The following is a 12,448-nucleotide window of genomic DNA, read 5'->3' as shown; positions in this document are numbered from 1 at the left end:
CCACGTACTGTTTTCCATTCGGCCAAAACGAACTGCTGGTCAGGTATCTTGCATGAACCTTTTTTTTTTTTTTTTTTTTTTTTTTATCGATTTCTTTTTACTTCTCTAGTAATTCCAATGTATGTAAAAATCGAAATATTTTTTTACTTCGTAAGTTAATTTTAAACTTCATTTTCTGTGATAATACCGAAAAGGGTGCTGTCTTGTCAAGAGCGTCCGCATGACTGAGAGGTTTCCGAGCAGCCCCCGTCCTGGAAGGCTGTACATAGACTATTGCGCCGCGTTAGTGGTATGTGTATATTTTGGGCCTTTTAGCTAGCTGAGACCGAGCATCTGTTATCTGCCAGATGCAATTGCTGTATGTTAATTTACTTGAACTTATCGGAAAGCAGAACACTTTTTATATTTGAAGAAGTTTTATTTTTTCATCTATGTTTCCTACGGATGCCTTTTTCTTTTTATAGGCTCAAATCTAAAGGTCTTTTTAAAATGTATTTGAACACTTTCAATTGATTTGCAGGTAACTTTGGTAATTATCTTGTTGCATTGTTTTTTATTTTGCTAAAAGCCCACTTTAATTTTCTCACGTGAGAAAACGGGTATTTTTTTATACGGGCTATCTCGATACCTTTTTAAAGATGCCGCATTCTTCGCTGAGGTAGAAGAGCATTAATCCCAGCTTAACTTTACTTCACGCTGGCTTTGCTCCTACTCTGTATTTTTAGAATTGGAAGCAGAATGTAGCCGGAAACGTACTTCTGCATGGTTTTGAGGTTTAGCCCCTGAAATGTGTTTGCAGTTTCAGACTGATGTCTTAGCTTTTGGGAAGGGGGCCGGGGTGGGCAGAGGAGTGCTAATCTGTTTTTCAATTTGCTTTATCAATTTCCTATCTGTTTTGAGCAGTCTGTGCTGTAGTAAGCATTGCAAGGAATTAAACACAGAGGATTATTTTTTCCAGTAGCATAATGTCTTTTTCTGATTTGGGAATGTTTACGTGCAACAGGACTTTGAACTGAAATATCTTTGTCAAAATGTTTTAAACCTTTCTTAAAAGCGCTCTAAGCTTTGTTCTAGTTCAGGGTCAGACCATTATATTTTACAGCAAGTTGCTTTATCACCTACTAAGAACGTGTTGGGATTTTCTTTAAATAGCTATGTGCAGAACTACTCAGTTTGCCTAAAGAAAGTAGTAAAATTGGTAAGAGGGAAACTTTTCTGAGGCTGCAACATACCTCCGTTTGTCCACACGGTGGAGTTCAAAACGTCTTTTCAGTACAAGGGATAAAGGCCCGGCTTAACTCGCTCGGCAGCGCAAGAAATGACCCAGTGCTGTGAAGGCTCACAGCACAAGAGTCAGTGTTTCTGATTTTGTTCTTGAGCCTGACTTTTTTTTTTTTCTTTTTTTTTTTCCCCTAAAATCCATTTAGTTTGGCATGGTAGTATTTGCAGAAATACTGCCTTTCTTGGATTATTTTCAAGTAGTAGTCTTAGATTTTATCTGTGTTTTGTATATATACACACGTTATAGAAGAACATGCGGTAGGTAGCGGGACGTCCCGCTTTCAGGCATCGTTTATGTCCACTGTAGTGATGTTTGGCTGTAGAGGAGCAGGGAGTCTGCTAAGGTTAATAAAAAATACAACAGCATACTTCGTACGATCGAGTAACAGTGCAGCCTGCTTAGTAATGTTTTAGGAACCAATATTTTTGTCTTAAACTGGATTTGGTTTCAATGCTAAAAGAGCACTGTGATATGGAAACAGGATTGATTGTGTCATCCATCCTCCATTTATGTTTTAGGATTGTGGACTATGACAGATGTTAGATATGCACAGCTTTATTAAATAAGTGTATTTTTTAAATTAATGGATAATCACACAAAATATTTTGGCGCTGCTTCTTTTTCACAAGGGTGAAATACTATTTTTCATGTCAGCGCACACTCAATTTTTTTCTTCTTTTTCTGTAATGTTTACATAAAAGTCTTGTAAAAACCCCATGGGCGAAACTAGCATTTTATAAACTTCTTTCTCTAAATATCCTACGTAAAGCCACCCTCTAGCCTCACATTTGACCAGAGCAGTAGAACGGCTGTAACGTTGACATGTTAGAATATGAGAAGAATCTCAGGAATCAAAACAAGGTTGGTTTGGGAGCAGGGTTTATCATGTTTTTGTTAGATTCTGGATGTACTGAGTCATATAAATTTTCCTTGAAATCTGTTATGTCCACTACAACTAGATTGTACTGGGTGGATGTTAAAATCCATCTGCACACATGTAGGTGGCTGTAGGCCACGGAGAACAAGTTTAACCATGACCTTGCCTGGGTTGGTGTTTAAGCGGAAAACCCAAGCTCCACGATACCTTAAGGAAATGTGGTTTTCAAGTATTAATTGCTAACAAATGTTACAGATTCTAGACCAAAAGAAGTTTGTAGCTAAAAAGAATGTAGTCTACATGTCTTTTAGCAGTTTTATTTCCAAGTCTGCTGTTCTACAAACACAAATGTGTTTAATTATTTACCGAAGTTTCAATGTAAATATATTCTGTCTCCAGTCAACATATTTGAAGGATTTTCAATGACATACCTTATTATTTTCTTTCATTTCTGAATGATATGCAGCTGTCGCTGAATGAATCGCAGTATGTGCCGACTGGTTGCTTCTTTCCTTCATTATATTTTTGGTTTGCAACATTTAAGGTTCGGTTCAATGGAAACATATTAAGTGGATAGAAAATTGCTTTTTACATTATTATGTGGCCATTTACACCTGAAATAGGATTCCAGATGGAAATGGAAATGTTTCCCGTGCTTTTTGGATGTGGTTCTGTTAGAAACGGCAACTTTTCTTTCCGTGTCAAATCATGAGAGGGAGGATGCAACTGCGAACAAGAGAAAGGAGAGGCACAAAGCTGCCGCAGCGAGCGCTGGGGAGCATTCGGCCCTGGGGCTGCAAGCCTGGGCTGGCTGAATTTGGGGGGGGTTGCTTTTGACCACACCGGGGTCAGGCTTGTGCTTCCTACGGGTCAGTGAAACTTAGGGATCCACAGTCTGGAGAAAAAAAAACAAAGTGAAAAACCTTGGCCTTATATATATATATGTAAAATTTATGGAAGTTAATATAATCTCTGAACCAGATGCAGATAACTTTCTTGTCTGAGTGTAACATAATCACTTTTATTCAAGAAACTGATTCACTGAACTGTTTAACTTTAGGTAACTTTAGGTATTTTCATTGTTCTCTTGCTGCCTAACCCTCCCAGGAGAAAAAAGAGAACTCCTACGTCACTGGCATTTTAAAGAATGCTAGGTAATGATTTGACCGCTAACTTGATTTTCTTTCTTTAAATTCCGTAATGGCTTCAGCAGGCTTGCTTCATACACCACCTGAAGCTGCCACAGTTTTACTAGTCCTTTCGAATGCACACACAGCAAGCAAAAAAGAACAGTAAAACAAAAGATTGAGGGGAATAAAACTGAAGCGGTAACAAATCAGATGGGAGTAACTTGCCCTACAAAATAAAGACATTTCTTCTTTACCTGTGAGCCATGAGCAGAGTTGCTGCAGTGACTGCGTTTTATGTATAAAGGAAGCAGAGACTACATGGCCAAAGACTAATACAGTGATGAGCAGGTCCAGCACACGCGTTTCACCCAATTATCTAAGCAATTTAAAAACATTTGCAAAAATGCAGCACGCGTTCGTACATGGAGCACAATTGCTGTGCTCTGCTAGGAGGAGCCAGCACTGTTGTCTCGGAAAGTAAGGGACTTGGTTTCTTGTTCCCTCTGTCCTTCAAGTAACCTTGGAAGTGTCATCTGTTGACACTTTCCCTTTCTGAAGGAAGAGCAAATTTGGTTGTAGATCTGTGTTTTGGCTCTGGGTAAACTCAGATCACAACTAGGGTATTCAGGGAAGCAAAACCTAGTGTAATCCTCCCTCGCCTTGCTTTCTTGCCTCACGGAGGAGCTCCGAATGGTGCTCTAGAGCTTCTCTGGCTAGAGAGAGACTTTGGCCTTTGTGAAACATTCACAAGAGTTTTTTGGTAGCAGTTCCTACTAGGTTGCTTGAACCCAGTGATGGCTGTGACAGAAAACTTATAAACTCATACATAAACTCTCTTTCTGTATATAAACTATAGATGTACAACATACATGTATTTTATTACAGTGTTCAGCAGCAGTGTTACTAATACTTATTAGTAGCCTAGTAGGGAAAGCATTGCAGTGAAGATTTTAACATACCAGGTGGGCTTGTGAAGAATTGGTTATTATTTTGAGGACAGTTGTTAAACACTTTTCTCTTGGTTCCTGCCTCCACTTAACTGGGGAGCTAAAAAATGTATTTATCACAGTGGAGTCACACCTCCAGAGTTAGGAGTGGTGATAGAGAGCCTGATGGGTAAAAGTGATTTTCTTTAGTCTTTTGTTCAAGAAATCTCATAGCATGTTATGACGTTGAACAAGGTTTACTCAGGACTTCACTGGGATTCCAGGAGCATCTGGTTAGAATGGGCAGCACGCTGTCAGTGGCTTGTGAAACCTCTCAACCTCTTTGCTTTGTGCCTTCTAAATATATTTATTTAAACTAGCACTATTTTTTTCTGTATCGCCACAGTTGATACACCTTTCATTTAAATTAATAATTCTGTCTTTATTTTCCAAATCTTTATTTACTTGAATGTGCCGTTAATAAATTTCAGTTCCTGATATTTTTTTGGTACACTATCTACCATTCTTCAAGTAAAATTTTTCCACTCTTGCACAAGATTTGGGATTGGTAAATACTTAGATTAACCAACGTGTCCCATAATGACTTATAATAGGCTTGAGGATTTATTCTTTTGTTCTGTATTTTAAGTTAAAACTCATGTATCAGCTTGAAGGCAGAAAATCTGTCACACGCTGAAGCTATCCACTTACATAGATTCTGCATTGAATTGACCCTCAGTGTTGAATTTGTTTGATTGTAATAGTTCTGATTTGTTTTTTACATATGACTGTTTTCTCTCCTACATGAGTTTCTTTCCATTGTGGAATTTTATGCATTTTTCAGACTATATTTTTTAAAGCACTTCACATTTGTATTTAAATGTTGGGGGGGTTGCTTCTTTTGATTCATTATGTTTATGCGTTACATATGGAAAATAATAGTTTCATGCTGTTATCGGTTGTTTAGTGTTTTTCTTTTCAACAGTTTTACACACTTTATAGTCAAAATAAAAGTTTGCTGGTGAAACTACACTTTGTCATTACCACTAACGTTTTGTTGCACTACGTAAGGAGTACTTTTGAGGACTATGCCCTAAATCAGTAAAAACTGACCTAATTCTAAAACTTTAGAGAACACCTTTATGTGTGAACAAGCTAATCACTTGGTATGCAATCGTCAGATTTGTTTCTTGAGAATGAAATTCTTTGCACTCATCTAGTCTCATGACTTCTTGTAGAGTTAAACTAGGAGATGTGGGTTATGAGAAAGTTTGGACAAACGAGGTGCAGGAAAACCGTTCAGTCTCAGGCTTTGCCCAGACTCTCTGGGAAGGATGACTTATTTCTTTATGCCTGTTTTCTTCCCCCTTCTCCCTGAAATCTCACCTAGTGTTGCTTCTGTGGAACTAAGGAGGGAGCAGTAGACACTTGTAGATAAGACTTAATTGTAAAAATTCAATCTCTTTCATATTTTATCATTTAAAATACTGGGCTGTGCAAGGGACAGAAAGAGATTATAAAAATTAATCCTATCCAACTTGTTCTCAAAAGTCTCTAATAAATGTGCAAATATACTTTCTTTTAGTAAGCAGCTTTAGCAGACATTTTTCTCTCAAATGATCTCTATTTAGGCATTTTCTGTCAACACATGAGGTGCCAGAGAAGCAGCTCTTAGATGCAGCTAGAGCATCAGGTTTGGTTTGGGGAAGTCTTATCTATTACTTTTTTCAATAATTCCTTTTAGAGTATGTATTATACCAGTACTTTTCCCTTTAGTGTTGTCTTACACATTACATGCAAAACGCATAGCTCAACTGATTGTGCTGTTTCTTTCTATTCTCACATGGCATACAGGTCAACTATTTGGAACAGAGACAATTAAGGGCTAGGAAAAAAAAAATCAATGCTTAAAGCAAGCGTGCCAAAGTTTGTATTTGAAAATTTGGATGACTAATAGTGAAATGAAAGGAAACATCATAGGATGGTTTCATTGTTGTCTTTGAGAGAGAATACACTTCAAAGAAAGTAAAGTCAAGTCAAAACCACAAATAGTTTAATTTATACAGAGAGAAACAAAATATCCACATTGCACATTTTCCTCTAAAAATTGAGTTTATCTAAAAAAAGGCTACTTGGGATGTCTCATGGTGGTCTTCTAGCTGTTCTCTTTATTGGTACTGAATGTAACCATACATACAAAAACATATATGGGGTTAAAACATTATTTATTTGCTTTTTGTACAACCACAGATGTTACTTCAAAATCTGTAATCTCTACTATAAAACTTCTATATTTCTGGGACTTAAAATTCCCTCAACAGTGGCTACTAGCCTTTTATTTTCATTTCACATAGAAGGAGGCAAGCTGGAATAGGCTTCATATGGAATTAATTACAAATGCAACACAAATTGGAGTGGAAAAGGAAGAGGTTATTCCACATGGCTTATTCAGGACAACCCAGCGATCATACCTTTACAGAGATTTACAGCATAAAAGGTGTCAGGGGTGGTAGGTTTTCCTAGGAGCAGCCTCCCAGCTGTGTTTCTGCAATTGAATTGAAGAGCTGAGGGAGGCTTAGCATATCCTGTACAGCACATACATACAATGAAATGACTGTGCGTGACATGATGTAATTTGCTCAGGCGTGCTCTGGAATTTATTTTATAAGCATAAAAGAATAGCTACAACTGAAGGAAATAAACTGTTCCTTCTTTATTTGTTGACTGAAGACATGTTATTTCACTGTACATAGGAATTAAGTAGGGGAGGAGGAAAAATCACAGAAACTCTTTATTAAAAAAAAAAAAGACAAGTGCCTTTTTTTCCCCCCCCAAAGGGAAAAAGAGCCAGAAGGCATCACCTGTGTATTTCTGTAAGCACCATTGTTCCAGCTTGTGTTGCTAAAGTACACCTTTAGAAAGAATGTACAACCACTGTGTTAAAAATGCCTTACTGCAACCTTGGTTGAAAGGTTTCTTCTTGTTTGTATTTCTCCTTCATTCCTTATTTTTTACTCAGCTGTCTGTGCGGGAAGTAAATTGATGCCGACACTTCGTGGCACTTTCGTTGCCCGTTCACGGCCCTTTCATGTTCTTACCAGCTCTCTGTCCAGCTTCCATTCTGCAAGACGACGGCTCGCAGTACCCGGGAGGGCCGGGAGGGCCGGGAGGACCAGGAACCCCAGGCTGACCGGCCACTCCAGGGAGACCTCGTTCACCATCACGGCCTTCCCTGCCGTAGCTGGGTTTGCCTGGTTCACCTGGAAAAGCGGATGCAGGTCTAAAAATCGGCAGCATGTGACTCGCTTAGTACGCATGTAGCTTTACTGAACATCCTGTTCTTAACAGCTGTATGAAGATGGGTTTTTACTGCTCTCAGTGGATTCCCCAGAGAGGGGCCTACTTAGAGGGACGGTTTTCCTCTAATAGACAACCAGGGTGTGTTCACTCATCTACAGCAATGAAAGTTCAGTCCCAGTCCTCTCCAGTTATACTGGTGCAGATCTGCTGCTATTAAAAGCTATGCAGTGCAACACTGCAGACAACCCTGTTGGTGATGCATATGAAGGTGTAGATACTACTCACTCCTTCAGAGTTACGTTAGTGCTCTGGAAAGAGACATATCAAGAATTTATTTTTATTCTCCACTCAGGTGTGGTGGGGAAATAGGCGTATACAGCGGAACTGCTGAGCACTAAAGTGATTTTAGTAAGCCTCTTCCAATGATAAATTTTAAAGACGACAACTCTGAGTTTCACAGACATCCTAGGTATCAGTATATACCAACCTGAATTTTTTTTCTTTTTACATAGAGAACAAATTTTGGTAATTTCTGTCTATATATATACACGGAAACATGCTGTAGAGAGATACTGATGGAAACAACGTTTATTTTCATTCACTGGCCACTAGAGGCCAGCTGTGCTTCATTTATCAGCAAGAATCTGTCCTGGACCTCTATTACATGATACTGCAATTAATTACCACAAAAATAAAGGAGAATTGTACTTTGAATGTCCTAAATTATGAATAGAGATTTTGAAGGCTGCTGTGGCTGCCAGTGAGATAATCTGGGGTTTCTTGGCTTTTTTTGTTATATATATATATATTTTTATATATATATATTTTTTTAAAAAAAATTGTTATTTATATATAAATATTTATATAAAAAGAGGCAATTATATATATATGTGTGTGTGACTGCCTCTTTTTTTTTAATGCCTTTTTTTTTTTTAAATACATTTTTCCTAATTGTTCTACACTGACTTAAAGGGGTGGTAGCTCTTTAGTAAAAGAGCTTTTAATTCTTATTTGTGACTGTAACAGTAACTATGAAGTAAAAATTATGAAGTACTGTTATCTAGAAGTTTATTGCTTAATGGACACCTTTTATCTTTTCAAGACAGCTTGAAGTATCAGTTCTGAATAAATTTTTACTACATCTCTTCTTCTTTGTCCTCACCCTCTTATATTTACCTGGAAGACCTCTTGGTCCAGGGTAACCTTTCAGTCCTCTGCCTGGAAATCCTCTTTCTCCTCTTTCTCCTGGTTCACCTAAAGCAAATTCATGAAACATTAGTTACAGTCTGCTTGGAGTATTACTTTCAGTAAGTTCCCTCTCAGAGCTGAACAGTTAATAAGCAGAGAATTCAGGTGGCTGTATATATTCTTAGCATCTTTGAATGATGTCCTGACATTTGTCCTTGTAAGATGTTTGGGATTTGTTTGGGGTTTTTTGCCCCCATTTGAGTTATACTCAGAACTAGACATGTAGGAGGGGAAAAAAAATAAAAAAACAAAACCTGGAGCTGGACAGTAAGTACCACATGAAATATGCTATAGCCTATATAACAGAAATAAACCAAACTCAGAACTACAGAGGCTCTTTTGGAATACAGACTGGGTTTACTGGCCGAGGGCTCTTGCAAGACCATGTGAACTCAGCTAAGTAGTAAAAATTCTCAAGTGCTGGTCCTTGAGGCAGCTAGCACAAAGAAGAAAAGAGAAGCTGGCTTGCACAGATTACAGTATTCTGTTGACATCCACATAAGTTGTTTATAAAAGTAAAACAATGAACTTTGGTATTATGGAGACTTTTCTTTGGTAGGTACCCAGTTTTTCTTCAAACTTACGTGTTGCTCCAAACAAGAAGCATCTTAGTAACAGGAAACTTTTTTTGTTGTTTTGGTTGTAAAGTTCAAATTCTGTTCACCGTATATATTTCATAAAAGTACGTATATTTACCACTTGTGAATACCCTATGTAAACTCTTGATTTTCTTTTTTTTTTTTGCTGCAAGTCAAAAGTCACAAGTATAGGCTTAACAATAGTTGACTGAACTTTATTTTATACTTCCATACTTCATTGTAGTGCAGTGAGGAACATTAGCATAGACTGTTAGGTTTGTGGCTTGCCTAGAAATGGCACAGCAGAAAACAAAAGAGGCTATGTAAAGAAACACAAGAGTCAGTACAAAAGTCCAAGTTTCAATAAAAGATGCACACAGGGTACTAGAGAAGGAATCTAATCTCTACACTTCAGTCTGCCTAGTCAACATGGCCATTCAGCCTGTCTTTGTAAATACAGCTACTGGAAGCACTGATGTCAGGTTACCCACATATACTTCTGCTATTTCCAGCCACTGAACACTTTAGAATAGTGTTTACTGCTGGTTACCCCAAACTTCTCCAACTTCTTATTTTCTGTTTCTGCCCTCCTTCACTACCCCAGATTGCTGATTAAAGTCGCTATAATCTCCTTCCTTAAGCCACCTCTTTTTGACTCTGTTGTTGATGCTGTTAAAAATCACCATACCTTTCTATCTTCTGCTCTATGTCACAGTAACATTCTTGTGTTTCTATCTCCTCTTTATTATGACCTTCTAAACCATTCTCCACCTCCTTCTCCTTTTCCCTTTTATCACGTCCTAGGTACCCTTTTCTTCTCGCTCTGATCTCAGACAACTCCCCAAATGGATGGGGAAAGTCAGTTCATCTCTGTGACCTTTGTGGAATTCTGGTAACTACCAGGAATCCAGAGGGAAGCACTGAGATTTTTTTCAGGGTGCCTGCCATGTACTATCATGATAGGTCTTGCACATGAGAGCATTCACCACTTCTCATGTATCTGTAGTTGTATTTCAAGGTTTACTGTAAGGTACCTTGGTATTTGATGACAATTAAGATAGGAAACAAAGCACCTTGCTTGTTTGGTGGTTTTTTATGCTCTGTAGATTATTTTCTTTTTAATACTAACACAGTGCAGCCTGCTGCGTGCTGAATCAAATTCAGCATATCTGATCAGCTTTGTATCTCCACTTTTCGCTTCTGCGAATACAGATGACATTACATTAAACGAAAACAGTAACAGAGCTCCAGCAACAATGCTGTTAAGGTTTGCTTTGTTTGTATTCTATTCCTTCTCTCAAAGGCTTTCCCAATTTTACTTCCAAATAAAGCCTGAGACAAAAGTAAACACTCTAATCCAGCAACAGACCAGCTTTGTGCAGAAATACAATTTTTAAATAAAACCTTCCTTCAAGAAAACAAATTGAAATCGCTGTTGAATAGAAACTAATACATACATAGTGGTCATAAAACTTCGCAGAAAATTCTACTGTATAATCCTTTGGAGGGGTATAAAACCTCTCAGTCAGGAACAAAAGAGATTAACTTAGATCAAAGATTTTTTGTAAAGTGTAAGGTAAGTCAATTTTATTATGGATTTGTCCTTTCCAGAGAATCAATAGCTTGTGGTACATGGTGCGATGATGTTAAATGGCTCAAGTATTATGCCAAGTAAGAGGCAGATTGTTATCAGTCACTTGTAATGTGAGAAACTGGATAGACTTAGAAAAGTAGGCTAGAGATTAGCGAATGAATCTGACTGTTTACGTTAGCTTTTGGGATTGCAAGTCTTGTGAAAGTGAGGTCCACAACCAGACTAAGTGGAGGAAAGAGAGAATCGTTGCTGGAATTTTTCAGCATATGAAAGCCACAAAACTCAAAAGTCCATGAGAGGGGGAATTAATATTAGGAATCTGACTTGGCTGCTTACTTCTAGTTCAAGGCAGATGCCTGTCCTTTCTCATATTAAGTGATTTGATGACAAAAAACAGATTTATAAACAAGTCTTGCTGAGGCCGGGCCTATGTGCCTTTTAATAACTGGGGCAACAAGTTACAGGAAACAGCTTAGGTGCCTAATTCAGGATTTTTTTGGACTTCGCATGTGTACAACATACATCCACAACCTGTAATCCAAAGGAAAAAAAGAAACAAACAAAAAAAAACCCGGAGCAGTCGGCAACTGAAAGCCAGTTACAGAATTTCTTACCTTTAGGACCTTTACGACCAATCTCACCCGGGGGACCTTTAAGGCCAGGCAAGCCACGAGGTCCAAGCTGTCCTGGGAAGCCGTTTTCGCCAGCAGGCCCTGGAGCACCTGGTGGCCCTGGTCGGCCAGGAAGACCTGGAGCACCAAATTCTGGCCTTTTAAGACTGGCTGCCAGCTGAGCTAGTTGTTCTGCAATGAACAGGAGGACAGAATTAAGCAGTGAGTGGACCTGAATGGAGAGATTCCCATGTTCACTGAAGAAGAACATATTCTCTGCTATAGAAACCGACATATTACAGTACAGCACCTTCCTTATGCACAATGCTATTTACAAAGTTTGTTATATGTAAGATATTATCTTAGTACTACTACTGGCAAACTGCATAAGTGTACTGTGAAGCTGGTCACTCTGAAGCCTACATCTTAAAAATTTAATGTTTGCAGGCTGAAATGACTCAGATGTATATGGTTTATTTAGAAATGTCCTTATAACTTTCTCTATCATTTAAATGTCAACCATCTAGTAAGAAAACTTACTCATGCAATTGCTGCCTCTTAAAAGAGCAAATATCTCTCTTCATTACTACTTGTTAATCCTGTCAAGATCCATCCTGGCAAGAAGGAACAGCTGAAAAGCACAAGGGCAGTCATCTATGTTTGCCTAAGTGCAGGCCTTCTTTTTCAGAGGAAAGAAACCCTCAAATTTGTGCTTGTGAGCTCAAGTTTGATAAATAATTGAACATTTTATGTTCTTTTCTTAAGGTAAATCAGCAGGAGCTTTGCTCTTCATTAGGCATAGGATCAGCTTGCCATTCCTTGGAATGGTCTAAGCTACCTACCTCTTCCCTTTCCTTCCTCCCCTTTTCAGGCCACTGCTGTAACAGCACATGAGCAGTACT

The 12,448-nt window shown here is 38.3% G+C and overlaps 1 protein-coding gene across 2 annotated transcripts in view; it reads right to left on the bottom strand.

The window, feature by feature from the left end:
- Nucleotides 1-7,044: 7,044 nt before the first annotated feature.
- COL9A1 (collagen type IX alpha 1 chain) overlaps nt 7,045-12,448 on the bottom strand; it is a 70,625-nt gene continuing 65,221 nt past the window's right edge. For both annotated transcript variants that reach the window (XM_052781795.1, XM_052781794.1), the window contains 3 exons: nt 11,550-11,738; nt 8,692-8,769; nt 7,045-7,475 (listed from right to left, as the gene is read on the bottom strand). In XM_052781795.1, the coding sequence (XP_052637755.1) occupies nt 7,291-7,475; nt 8,692-8,769; nt 11,550-11,738 (452 nt within the window). In that variant the 3' untranslated portion in view covers nt 7,045-7,290. The remainder of the gene's footprint in view (nt 7,476-8,691; nt 8,770-11,549; nt 11,739-12,448) is intronic.

Source organism: Harpia harpyja, chromosome 3, assembly GCF_026419915.1.
Source record: "Harpia harpyja isolate bHarHar1 chromosome 3, bHarHar1 primary haplotype, whole genome shotgun sequence".
Lineage (NCBI taxonomy): Eukaryota > Metazoa > Chordata > Aves > Accipitriformes > Accipitridae > Harpia > Harpia harpyja.
Note: the sequence above shows the minus strand (reverse complement) of the source record. Positions and strands in the feature narration are given on the sequence as shown.